Source organism: Silene latifolia, chromosome 10 (assembly GCF_048544455.1).
Source record: "Silene latifolia isolate original U9 population chromosome 10, ASM4854445v1, whole genome shotgun sequence".
Taxonomy (NCBI): domain Eukaryota; kingdom Viridiplantae; phylum Streptophyta; class Magnoliopsida; order Caryophyllales; family Caryophyllaceae; genus Silene; species Silene latifolia.
The window spans coordinates 158,697,171-158,711,239 of NC_133535.1; the positions used below are offsets into that span (position 1 = coordinate 158,697,171).

The 14,069-nt window shown below is 35.2% G+C and overlaps 2 protein-coding genes across 2 annotated transcripts in view; both read left to right on the top strand.

The window, feature by feature from the left end:
* The window catches only part of LOC141606623 (uncharacterized), a 116,933-nt gene that overhangs the window by 32,166 nt on the left and 70,698 nt on the right, over positions 1–14,069 (top strand). The window lies entirely within an intron of this gene.
* Positions 3,011–7,214, top strand: LOC141606603 (uncharacterized). Its single transcript, XM_074425803.1, has 9 exons — positions 3,011–3,150; positions 3,392–3,530; positions 4,169–4,358; positions 4,451–4,556; positions 4,645–4,689; positions 4,901–4,940; positions 5,021–5,065; positions 6,704–6,788; positions 6,908–7,214. The coding sequence occupies exons 2-8, from the start codon at positions 3,402–3,404 to the stop codon at positions 6,752–6,754; spliced, it is 606 nt and encodes a 201-aa protein (XP_074281904.1). The 5' UTR covers positions 3,011–3,150; positions 3,392–3,401; the 3' UTR covers positions 6,755–6,788; positions 6,908–7,214.

Below are 14,069 nucleotides of genomic sequence, written 5' to 3' on the forward strand. Positions count from 1 at the left end.
GTCTCATCATATCATCATTATTGTCTTTTATGTCCCCTAATATTTATTCTTACAATTACAATATTAAAAAAATTTAAAGAAGACAACAAACTTTTTATCTTCTTCCACTTCAATACTTTATTCAATTCACCACAAACATTTAACCATACTTTTCATATTCTTTCTCTATAACTCATTTCTCAAGTTTCTTTATAATGATTCATATTTTTAGTTTACCTTAAATCTTTTATTGATATTATGACTTCTTAGTTACTACTTTTTTTTCTTGAGATGATAATGTTTATTTCATGAGCACAACAATAGACATGCATTTTTTTTTATAATTTTTTATCAGCCTACAGCTCATTCGTTTTTCTCATGTTCTCTTTTCCATTATAAGATTTTACTATATTGGTCAAACTTATTTGATAATATTTTAAATATACTCGGTATATCTTATGCAATTTTGTATTTCGTTTACAATTGATTTTGGCATAATACTAATTTGTACAATTGATTGAATTTTCAGGAGCATGACATACCTGGAGATCAATACGTGCAAATGACAATCGACAAGTATGTGGATTTTTTAAGAGGTAGCATAGTATTTTTCATTTTTTTCTTGGAATTTCTTTTTTTGGGAGATTTTTCTATTTTAATTATTAATACAAAACTCATTTGATAATATTTTACATATACTCGGTATATCTTATGCAATTTTGTATTTTGTGTACAAATAATTTTGGTATAATACTAATTTGTACAATTGATTGAATTTTCAGGAACATGACATACTTGGAGATCAATACGTGCAAATGACAATCGACAAGTATGTGGATTTTTTAAGAGGTAACATGATGTTTTTCATTTTTTTTCTTGGAATTTCTGTTTTTTTTGGGAGATTTTCCTATTTTAATTATTAATACATGACAATCGGTGAGTACAGAACACAATTTAAGAATTATCAATTTTTTTATTTTAGATATTAGTTCAATATCAGTTAACACGATATTTGATGTTGGAGGATGTGTTCATATGGATGATCAAATCTGAAGCTCGTGAATGGAGTAATCACCATATTGAGGAGCATTTTAATTGATATTAGCCTATCTATTTTTGTTCCAATAATTATGCTAAGGTTTTTAGCCTATTAGTTATTCTTGGCCTTTTAGTTATAGTGATAGTATCGACACAACATCGACGGATATTCTTACAAGAGAAAAAAAAAACATCAAATGATAATTAAATTTGAAATGGAGAGACACGTATTCAATGTATTCAATTACTATATTAGTCTTACTTCATTCACTTTGTTAGGCTATTTTTCTTTTACCTATTGAAGGAAAAAAACTTGACCGCCTTTGGTAAATTGGCGGTTAAGAAAATCTTCAATCTCCGGAGCACCAATATCTTGAAGTTACATAATACATAACCCATGTATAAGTATTAATCATTGATTTCTATATAAACAACTTATGTCTATATACATGTAATTAGACTATTTAATTTGAGTATGATGAATTGAGAATGCAAATCATTAAATTTACGAGTTAGCATAAATCATGAATCATCAGAGCAATGAGCAACGTCATTCGTTCAACATATACATTCAAAAAAACTCTCCACTAAATGCCTAAATCCCATTAATTTACTAGATTGTTAATAGAGGAGAAGAAAAGTTACTCATGATATGCCTCTATTCCCCACTAATCTCATATTATTATTGTTTATATTACCGTGTTATTATGTTCAATCTCATAATTTTCATCCTATTTTATCGTCTGCAATGTTTCCAAATCAAAATCTGTTTTATACAAGTAGTATTAATAAAAAAAGAAAATTTGTATAGGACCCGTGATTTTTCACGGGTTTCAAAACTAGTTTTAGTAATAAAAATCCGATTTGAGACGGTATTACAAATCTCGATTAACTAGTATTGGTGCCCGGCTTCGCCCGGGCTACCTCTACTTACCATTAAATTTGTTTTCATTAAATAAAATTACTTAAAGTTGCATAACTCTTAAATTTATCATTAATATATTTTTCTATAACATATCCTAAAATTACGATGAAATAAATTTTGAGACAAATTCACTACTCCCGCTAATAATATTTTACTCTTATTAATGAAACAATAGTAATAACATTTCACTACTTCCCCGTAATCATTATTACTTTCACTACTCCCGCCGTAATTATTTTTATAGTCACTACTGGCGCATTAATATTGATAATTTCACTACTCCCGCCGTAATTATTGTTATTTTCACTATTGCCGCATTTATTGATTATTTCACTACTCTCGCTGTTGTTTCTACCATTTTCACTAATCTCGTGATAATATTGTTACTTTTACTATTCAAATGAGTGATTACTATCATATAACTATATCCAATGTTACTACAATTCTTTTTTTTATTGACGAAATTACTTTTACTACTTAGGCATGCAATTTTAAGAGGATTATATATTTATATAAATTATTACATATATGCAATATTATATATTATGGAATCTAACTTGAATTATTTATAACCTACTTATTATATTTTTGTATGTTAAATAATTAACATCTCTATACATCTAATAAACTATAAAGTTTAATAAAATTGCGTAGATTTTAAATTTAATATATAATTTTATGATGATTAATAATTAATACCATAAGTGTGCATGTTTATACTAATTAATTATTTTATTTTAAGGAAATTGACCATCTTCTAGTCTTCTATAAATATTTAGGAAAATTACCAAGCATCTTCTTTCTTTTGGTATCCTTGAAATTGACCATCTTAATTAAGTATTTTATTTTAAGAAAATTGACCATGTTTGAGTCTCTTACAAATGTTTAGGAAAATTATCAAGCTTCTATATAATTTAATTTTAACCCAAATTATATAATATTTGCATTGAGATCCCTTAGTCGGGTCCATCACACGGTGCTAGTGATTTAAAACTATATAGTATAATTAATTTGTATAACTTTCTTTAATTACATTGAAATCCCTTGGTTTCTGGATTTAATATATAGTATTGATATAAAAGGATTTATCTCTGCTTATTTAATCATCTAAAAATAAGAACCCTATAAGACAATCGTCCTCCCCAAAATTGAAGCTCCCAAAAATAAAAACTCGATTAATATCTCACCGCAATCACTCTTCAGTCCAGGTATTTCGCCGCTTCTTGCTTCACCTGAAACCTAATTTTGATTATAATTGTATACTTTTCTATTTTCGAATCATTGATAGTTGTGTTATGATTGTTTATTTTTTTAATCGGAGCTTGAATTTCTGGTTTTTAATTTATTAATGGCGGAAGGTTAATTATGCTCGTCGCTTATGTCTTTTTGTTCGGATGTGATTGTGTGAACGATTGAATGCCAATTTTATTTTATTTTTTATTGATTTAGGCGATTAGGAATGAATCTGCGAAACTTTGCGTCGGTGATAGGTACGGGGCGTATAACCCCTGCAGCCAAAGGTACCGAATACTGGAAACGTGCAGAGAAACTACTTCCTGAGATCATCGACAAATATAAACACACCATGGTACGAGTTCTTGGTTTTATTTTTATTTTGGTATTTTCTACCGTGTACCCTCGAGTTTTTCGGTTTTCTATATTGTAGCCCTATATTTTTGAAATTCTATGGTGTACCCTTAACACTATACATTAGTCTATACCATGACCTTATTTAATGTCTTTGATATGTTATTTTCTTAATTGGTCTATTAAATCTTTTATTTAACGTTCCAATTACTCGATAACCTACTCATTTACTTATTAATTCGCCAAATTAACCATTAACCCACCAAATAGTATATGAATCTAGCTAGAAATTCATCAAATCTCCATTATCATTTCATGAATCATAACTAAGGTTTTTAATAGTAATTTAAGCTTATGAAAAGTGATTTGTGATACTTTTCACATAAGTTAGTGATAGAATATTAACGAGTCAGAATAAAGATCAAGATACGGTTGTTTGATATTAATAAAGTTAATGGAGAGTTAAAGGAGGTCGTGATAGTGAAATAATTAAGAAGTTTAGGGGTACAATGTAAAATATAAAAAAAATGTAAGGGTACAACATAGAAAACCAAAAAACTGGACGGTACACCGTAGAATATCCTTTTATTTTTTTCTGATTAATTTGTGATTTTTGTGCTAATTTATTTAACCTAACAGGAAAGTCCTCCTGTTGGACCTGGACGGTTGATGAGCCTGAATGTCCAGGTTGTTACGGGTTTGTACTATTACCTCACCATTAGTATCGAACACGAGGATGGGGTTATTGCTACGTACGAGGCAAAATTCTGGTTGCAAGTCGGTAGTTTGGGTACTAAGATACTCTCTTTTGACAAAGTCCCTGGCTCAGGTGAGATTCATCCTCAATTACTAACTTCCTTGAGGCTATTGTATTGCTAAGCGTCTTTGTTTTTGATTGCCTTTGATATTTGTTGCTCGTAGAGACGACATCAAAAAGTTCGGAGACTGATAAGGAGGTATCCCCCAAGAAGAAGGGACTTGATGTTTTCAAGGGGCTAACCTTACCACCTCCGATGACTAATTCTGGGTTAGTTTCTTGTCTTTCTATTTCTCGAAGAAAGATAAATGATGCTTTACCTCATATTATGTACTTACCATGCTTTCTATTTCAACAGAATCGTTTCTGGCAATCTTCAAACCCGTGCCTTCTGCATTTTGGTGTATGCAATTTACTTGAATGTCGTGTTATTCTATCTTTTCTGCAAATAAAGTAAAGTACCTCCCCCTCTCCCCAATCATTTGTTTACCTTTGAATAAAATATCACTCACAAAGAATGTAAAAGGTAAACAAATGACCGAGACAAAGGGTGTATAATTTTTCATGTTTTTTGGAGTGATTTTAAATATTAATTTATCAATTTAATCTTGAAGGGAGCAAATCAGGAGCCAGAGGAACTGGAATTATTCCAGGGTTAGTAATGTTAACATTCTAGTAATTTATGCCATATTTCTTATTCATTCTGGTATCCCTAATCGTTCATCTTCTATCAGGCAAAGAAGTGTGCTTCTAATATATGGAAAAAGCTTTCCGAATCTGTAAGTATTTCTGGTGCACTTTTATTATCTTCGGAAACATTCGTGAGTGACTGTTTTGGATGTTTGGCGTACTGTTTCTACCTTATTTTCTAGGGTTATTTAATGTAAATACTCCAAACTATAGGCGGTGTTCTCAAAATACTCTAAACTTTAATAAATCTCAAAATATACCCAACTTTTAATACTCTCTTCTCAAAATGATCTATGGTGACCGGCTACCCGATAAACAAGTCGTTGCCAAGAATTTGTGTTATTCATTACCTTATTTCATTTTCATCCCTTACCTTAGTTCATCTTCATCTCATATCTTAAACAACCTCTACCATCCACAACCCTTCAACGCCTCAATTCATCACTAAAATCCACCAGTGAAACCCTAAAAAAACCACCCGTCACTCTCCCCGATTTGTCGCCGACCAAAGCAAGCCTCAACGTTGCCACAGGCACTGCCCCTTTACATCCCCTTTTAATCTCCAAGGTCCGATACATAGTTTGCACCCATACTCCATTACCAAAGACTAGAAAACCTCAAATAATCAATCAAACCAAATTTCCACCAATAAACAACACGCAAAATCGACAACAAAGACCTGGCCTACGCAAATTCCAAAGAGCCTTTTTCAATTTCAATTTCTTCCAACTATTTGTGGATCTCGTCTTTTACCATTTCAATTTCTTTCAACTAATTAAATTAACAAAGTTTGATTTTTCTTTCTGTTTCCGCTTGATTGTTGTATGATAGATAGAAGATTGGAATAAGAGAAAACCCTCTTAATTTATCTCACCTTTTGACTCTTTTTTCCGAAATTTCTACTATTTGGGTTAAGGAGAGAGTGAATTCAAGGTGCAGTAGGTTCTTGTTGTCTCAGACTTGGATTCTCTTACCATTTCTTGGTGGTTGTTTTTTTTGGTAAGTTAATGTCAAATATCTTCAAATTATTGATAGAGGGTGTTCCATCAAATTTTGATAGAGGGAAATTGCAGTATGAATGAGGAAGATGAAATACAATGAAGAGGACCATGAGTGGGTCCTGTAACTAGAGTTAACCTGCTGCTACAGGTTAGAAAGAGGACAATTCTATTAAAAGATGAGGGTGGTGATAGTTGAGTATATTGTGAGTTATATTGTAGTTTAGAGTAATTTAAGAAGATCAGTAATAGTTTGGAGTATTTACATTAAATAATCCTATTTTCTAAAGTGAATTTTGCGACCCTTCTTTCTTCTCCTATACTAGGCTACTAGAACTTTGTCGTTTAGTCACAAAAGTGGCAAATGAAAATCAAATAGCCGGAACTGAAATGTGGACAACCTGCCAGGAAGGTGACAAACCTAATTTGTAATTTGTTATAGGCGATCGATTTCATGTTGGCATGCCCGGAGAACTGTTGGTGGGGACATTCTTTGGCTTCCATTTATGTGCCGAAGAACCACCCATCTAATTAGGTCCTTCATTGTTAGTGATTACAATTATAATCAAATTAGTTGTCGTCTTTTTTGTAGCACTAATAAAAAAAAACTGAAATGTGGTTTTTTTTAGTCTTTTTTCCCACAACATAGAAAATAAAGTGGAAAATAAGGTGTCAGTAGACAACTTTTTTTACATTTTTTGGTGCTGAGCTCGTATGTTATGTATTCAGGAGAAGAGGATATTCCTGGGTGAGGCAGCTCGAAGATCTGAGAAAAACTAGTCTTGTTGTGATGCATTGAACATTTGAACATGAGGTACATACCACGATCATTGTCTTTAACTCCTTTTGTTTCTTATGGTTTCTTATGGATAGATCTAAATTGCCTTTTCAATATGATGACCTTTATTTTTTCTCATCTCTCTATTTTTTCAGGAGAAGATGGTAGGTAGTAATGGAAGAAGCTTCAGTAGGCTGGCTTTCTGTGACTATAATCTTAGTAGCTTTTCTGCAATTTTATGTTATGTCTGCTCAACTATATTATCGAACTCCATCTTGTTGAGGGTGTAGTTAAACTAGTCGTATGATAACAAAGCTACTTGCATCCTTTTCAATCGAACTCCATCATGTACTAACCGAAGTCGGTTGATGTGAGTGATAAATGGTTTTACTGTTAATTAAGTAGTTTGGGTGAATTTGTGAGGAGTTTATTAATAAAGTAGTGCTTTCAAATTTATTCCAAGTCGAACAAGCATGATGCCTCGTAACTAGAAGTGTTATGTCGAATTGCTCCATACTCCTTACACAGTTACACTAGACCTGTACTCGGGCCGGGCTAGGGCCGGCCATGGAGCGGGCTGGGCTCTCTTGTTCAGACCCGGGCCAGGCTATGGGGCGGGCTTGGTCGGGCCCAGGACAGACTGGGATATGCTTGACCCGGGCCAGGACCTGAGGTGGACCAAGGGCGGGCCGGGCTAGGCTGGCGGGCTTTACCATTTTATTTTTTTTATTGTGTTTTTTTTGTCTAACACCACCTTATAAAAAAGGTTTTTGTGAAACACTACCTTTAATAAATTTTCTGGCATTTTGGTACCTTTAAAAAAAACAAATTGTAAGACACCACTGAATGGCCGGAAACTGGGTATTATTGTAAAAACTCCGGCAGTTTCCCTCCATTTTCCCCCTTATATTCCCACCAAAGTTTTTCCCTTCATTTCCTCTTCACTATCTTCTGTCTTCTCTTCTCTTTTATGGCCTCACATTTCACTTAACATACATTAATAATCAAATGTCGATGTGAGTACTCCAACACATTTGAAGACATCATTAAAAGAAGCAAAATACGGGAAGAAGGTATATGCCGAATGACGGAGATGAGAAACAATGAATAGGGAACTGAAACTTCATCTTATAACAAATACTTACTCAAGCAATTGAAAGCGCATATGCTCTCCACCGGAAAAGGAAAGCACATATACTCAATCACCAAGCACATATCCTTAATCATTCCCAGTTTCCGGCCGAAATTAATACACATATATTTATTTTCCAGTGGGACTTTTCACACTTAATTTATTTGAGGATATGTTAAATTGTTTGAATGTAAATGCATTGAAAGCACATATGCGCAAGCAACCATAATCTAAGTTTCATTAAGAAGACTTGTTAATAAAGCAGGAGCTAGATGACGAATGATGGAGATGATAGAGTGAAGAGGGAAAGAGTGCGATGAAGGAGATGAAGAAAATAAGATGGAAGAAGGGAGATTAGCAGTGTGGCGTTGAAGAAGTTTGGGTTTTGATTTAAAATTATTACAAATGACGCATGAGAATGTTAATAAGACGAAGTCAACGCCGGATTTTTTTCAATTTGGTCAAACTCCGACAGTTTGGTTGTGTTTTACAATTTTTATTTTTTAAAGGTACCAAAATGCCAAAATTTTTTTAAAGGTGGTGTTTCACGAACGACCTTATATTAAAGGTGGTCTTGGACAAAAAACACTTTTTTATTTTTTATTTTTGCTAAAATGGCGGGCCAGAAACGGGTCGGGCTGGAATTTCATGACCCGGGCCAGGCCAGGGCTAACGTCGGGCCGGGCCGGGTCAAGCCAAGTTGCATAAAATAACGGTCAAGGCGGGTCGGGTCTGGATCGGGCCGGGTCAGCCCGTGCTGATGACCAGCTCTAGCTTACACCATCTCCTGCTCAAATCTCTTCCTCATCCCACTAATTCTTATCACTAATACAATATTTTAACTACAACAAATTTAAAACTTATTTTTATATTTCATTTATATATGCTCGTGCAATTTTGCACGGGTCCTAAATTAGTTACTCCATCTTCTTTAAACCATCTCCTGCTCAAATCTGTTCCTCATCCCACTCATTCTTATCACTTTTCACTTATCCAATTCATTATTCTCAACTTTACAAATTACAACCAAAATACTTTATCCAGCCATGATTTACATTTATTCCTCATCTCAGTCTCTTTTACTCCATCATTTATCTATCTTTAACATATCTCACTCATTTTTTTTATTAAAAATCTATTTCGTAATTTTTCTGAGTTTTCAACTCGATAATTTATCGACAAGTTTTCAACAAAATTCAATTTTCATTAAAGCAAGTGTGAGGTGGTGTGAAATAAAGAGATGAGAGATATTTAGAGATAAGTTAGAGAGAAGGTAAGGAAGACATAACCGTATATTATTCCATTAGAAGGGAGTATATATACAAGTACAATGAGGATAAAATTTTGCATAAGATAATACACTTTAGAATATTCTAAAATATGCACATCCATATAATATTATACTATAATATTTCATAACACTCCCCATTGGATGTCCATCACTGAATAAGATGTCTCGTTAAAACCATCCTAGAAAAATCCTGTGGGAAAAACACTAGTGATGAAAAAAAGAGTACACTAATTTTCAAACACGCATAACAAGCTGTTTCGTTAAAACCTTTCTATGGAAAACCTTTCCATGGAAAACATAGTGAGAAAAACCATGGCTAAGGAAAAATAATACAGCGCGTACTACTCCCCCTGATGATTACATAACTTGATAAATCGTGAAATGATCGATGCTTGAACATAACTTCTCGATCGTTGAAATAGTACCCATTGTGCTTAATAAAACTTGAATCTTCGGTCAATAGAAATCCATGACAGTTTCGATATCATATTTCGTGGAGTACTCACAGTCTATATATAATCATTTCATTATAACTCTTGTATCTTCATGTCAAATAATACCTTCATAATTTTCATATTGTTTCCTCAATAGATGATATATAACACTATATAATCCTGAACAACTTGTCATCTCAACAACCATGATCACTATAGCGTAATAATGCGCTTAGTGTTACCTCGTTAAAAACCTTGTTAGAAAAAAACCGTTGGGGCAAAAAACCTAATCGAAGGGAAAAAGAGTATAGCCATCATTTCTTAATTCCTCGTCTTTAAAGAGAATGAATTCGATAATTATTGAATAAATCATCTAATATCTTTGAACGATTTTTTTTGCTAACCCACGTATGTATGGATTGATATTCTCATTGCATACTTTGATTATATTATTTTCCATTCGTTATGGTACTTCGGGACCATAACTTAATTTCACATGTTAGCAAGAATCTCATTTAAATCTGAATTCTCATATGCTCAAATTTCGGGTTGAGACAATAGTAATATTCTTCAAGTAAACTCTAGAGGAGTTTAAATATTCCACTATGGAAATAATCACATTAACCTTTCAATTGTGTCGTAGAGGTTGATATATAATTCTGAGTTCTCAAAACTCAATTGATCAAGCATCGTCATATGATGATCATTTAAGAGGCTTCTACAGGGAGTTATCCTTGTTGGAGTAAAAATATATTTCTCCATTTAAACATTCATCAAACTAAAACAATATAATTAATTATGTGCATGCATATAATATGTAACTAATTCTAAACAACAAAATTAAACAATGCGTCTTTCTGCATTTGTCTCTCTCACTTCCATTTCCTATCTGAAAGTTAAGAGAGAGAGTAAGAGAGAGAGAGAGAGAGAGAGAGAGAGAGAGAGAGAGAGAAAACCCAAAAAAAAACCTAAACTAACTTTGTAGCTGTCGCCGCCTCTCTCCACACACTTCCCCCTTCTTCTTCTACCCTTTCACTGGAGTTGGGTCCATCCATGGCCCTTCTCCGGCGATCCATCACTCCTCCTCCGTCCTCTTGACCTCATCACTTCACATCCTCCAGCAGTCCGGCTGTTTGTTCTCACCATGTTGCTAGCCTCCCTCTCGGCGTACTTTGGTATGCTTCCCGTTTGTTTATCGGTGTGGTTCGGTGATTGCCGCTATGACCACGAGGTTCTTGTCCCTCCGACCCTTGTCCTGTCACCAAGACCTTGCATGCAACCTATGGGTGTTCCCCTTTTCCCCCACCCCTGGTTTAACTCCTCTAGCATGTTTTTATCGGTCATTTGGTCTTCTTGTTCGTTTCTTGTCGTGCTTGAGTGTTGATTTGGCCGCGCGTTTTTTCTGGATTCAGCAAGGTCCTTCTGTTTTCTGTCAGTTTTGATTTGCGTGACGGCTTTGTTTCCGTCGGTTCTGGGCTGGGTCCGATTGTGGTTGTCGGTGAGCATAACTCTTTTGGGTAGTTTGGGACCGATTGGTGATCCCCTATTTCCCCCACCAATCGGTCCCATGTCTTGTGTCTTTGTGTTTGTGTCTCTAGGTTTGTCTTTTTGCATGTAAGGCGGTGGCCTTGGGAGTTTTCATTTGGTGAAATGGGTGTCTTTTGATGGTTTGTTGGTGTTTGCAAGGTGGTTGTGTTTTTCGATCCTTATCCGTGGTTTCCGTCGCGGTAGGCTAGTGTGTGGTTTTGGTTTTTGGTTTTGTGTGTCGGTGATGGGTGCGGGTCAGAGTTTTGTGCGGTCTTTTTTGGATGAGATGTGTTTGGGTTGGTTCATGTTGGGGTGGCAATGGTGTTGGAGTGGTTGGATACGGTGGTTTTCAACTTTTATGTTGTCGCCTAATTTCCTTGTGGGTATTTTACGTGTCTCGCTTTATCTCGTTAATAATTTCGATGGTTTTAAGTTTAGTTTCGTGTTAATAATGATGATGGTAGCTTTACATCCGGTCCGTGTTGTGCTCATCTCTCTCCGGCTTTTCGGGATGTTTATGGTTAGGGGACTGATCAAGTGGCTACTTCTTTTGCTACTTGCCTATTTACTCACTCTTCTTGGCTTCGAAGTCCATGTCTATTGGGATTGTTTTTCAAAGTGTATGAGTTTTTTTCTCCACTGGAGGCAGACTTTCTTGGCCTGCTTTCCGCCTTTTCTTTCTACGTCCATTTGGCGCAAGTGCACTTTGCTCATTTTTTATGGATCATGGATCTCGTTAGGTTCAAGACGATGTGTATCAAAGCCAAGGGGATGAATCTCCGAGACACATTTTTGTGTCTTGTTGCAGGTATTTCTCCGAAACTCTTTCGTCTAAGATGAGTAAAGACTTCTTCGATCATTTGGCCGGGTCTGATCATTCTAGCAAGATTGCGGTGGATATTGAAGTAGACTCCCGTTTTCAGCCGTCCGTACGCCATCAACACATCTATATTTCCCGATGTAGTTAATTTGTCGTCTTAGTTTTCAGTATTACTAAAATAAGTGCATTTAACCATATGAGTCAAATGCCACCTGTATAAATTCTTTCTTTACAGCTGTAAAAAAAAATAAAAATAAACAATGCAATAATTATATATTAAAACTAAGATGCAAATGATAAACATAATCTCTAAATACACATGACAATGACTCGATAATGTAAACTGTATATTTTTATTTTCCAATATTCATAACTTAACTGAGCTTCTAGTTCATGAGCTCATCTATAATTATAGATTATATGCCGACAATCAATATGGACTAATATATATCCCCATTTTCTAGTACATTAAACACCGCTGGCAAATGTGTGACACCCCCATACTCCAAGTGCCTTACCAGGACCACTCAAGTATAAAGATGTCACCATCTCGGTTCCCCGAGGCAATGATAATCAAAAGACAATGAAGAAACAACATTTAAATAACATAATGTTTAAGTGAGTAAATACAATCCAAAACCAATTGCCAAAATATGGTTTACATGATCTCCAAACAACTGTCTAAAAACTATCAAAACTACAGCGGAAGACTCTATCATCTGATGGCGACACATCCCAGCTATCCCATGTATCTCGACTCATACCTGCTCAACAACTGCTCACCATCCCCGAATGGATCACCACAGTTTTCAAAACAATTAAACGGGGTCAGTACTAATCACACAATTTACATAACTCAACAAAACAACACACAACACAGCTCAATCGTCACAGATATACTCCGAACTCCATCACCAACTCCACAATACTGACTACACAATAAAGTGTGTAGCCCTGCTAGAGTACTCATCGCAACAGGTTACTCCTCGCCGCCAGTGGGGGACCGCAGCCGTTCCCACCTAAACCCCGCTCATCTCCATCGAGCGATAAACCCAAATCCATTAATGTGCACATCCCTTCTGTGGCGGGTTCCACATAAGGCGAATAATGGGCGTGAAGCCACTCCCGCAAGTGACTCCACTCAGCTAGGGACGCACCCCGAATAACACAGACAAATACAATCAATCACAACTACTAATCAGCAATCAAACCCAACAACCGTCACAATACTCGTACGATAATATTCAACAATCACAAATCACAGCCAACACATCATGTGACTAATACTGAGTAGGGAAACCCTACCTGGAATGCAATACAATCAGACGGTCTCAACAAATTTGTTATCAAAACTCCTCTTCTACGAATCCTCCTCCTAACATATGATCATACAATTACTAACAATCGTAAAAGACAACAAAACCCCCAAACCCCCAAATTAGGGTTTAAACAAACTTAATAAAATACTATAAAATAGGTATGTAGATCTTACCCTCGACGCAAGGATCACAAGAATGTAAAGGATGATGAATTCCGACCTCTCAAGCTCCGGGATTTGTCAATAATACGAAAGATGTGAAGTACGTAGGTTGAAATCTCTTTTGAAGTAATTAGGTTTGATAAAAGTATATAGTGTTGACGACGGAAAGCTTTATATACCTATTTGCATTATTAACAAAACCCGACAAAACATTACCCGTAAACCGAGCTACTCGATCGAGTAACTAACGTACTCGATCGAGTGCCGCTTACTCGATCAAGTGCCCAGGCTACTCGATCGAGTAACCTACAGGCAGAACACTGTTTTAAAATTCAAAACACCCTTACTCGACAGAGTAAGGCCCAATCGATAGAGTACCCAGAGGCTCATAAAACCGTAGTATTACAGTCTTCCCTCCTTAAAAAGAACTTCGTCCCCGAAGTTCAAACCTCAACAAAGAAAAGACATACTATCACACTCCCGACACAACAACCAAAACAAAACTCAACATAAAAGCATGCTACCAACCAAACTCAACCCGACTCAAACCACTACCAACCATACCGACACAACACAAAAGATGTAAAAACTCTTAAAACTCTTTGCGATCATCTCCTACCCCCTAAAAGAAAC

Bases quoted from the DNA above. Each gene is read 5' to 3' on its own strand.
- LOC141606603 (XM_074425803.1), top strand. From the start codon at position 3,402: ATGAATCTGCGAAACTTTGCGTCGGTGATAGGTACGGGGCGTATAACC. The intron at 4,359-4,450 runs GTGAGATTCATC...TGTTGCTCGTAG, and splicing joins TGACAAAGTCCCTGGCTCAG to AGACGACATCAAAAAGTTCG. The intron at 4,941-5,020 runs GTTAGTAATGTT...ATCTTCTATCAG, and splicing joins GGAACTGGAATTATTCCAGG to GCAAAGAAGTGTGCTTCTAA.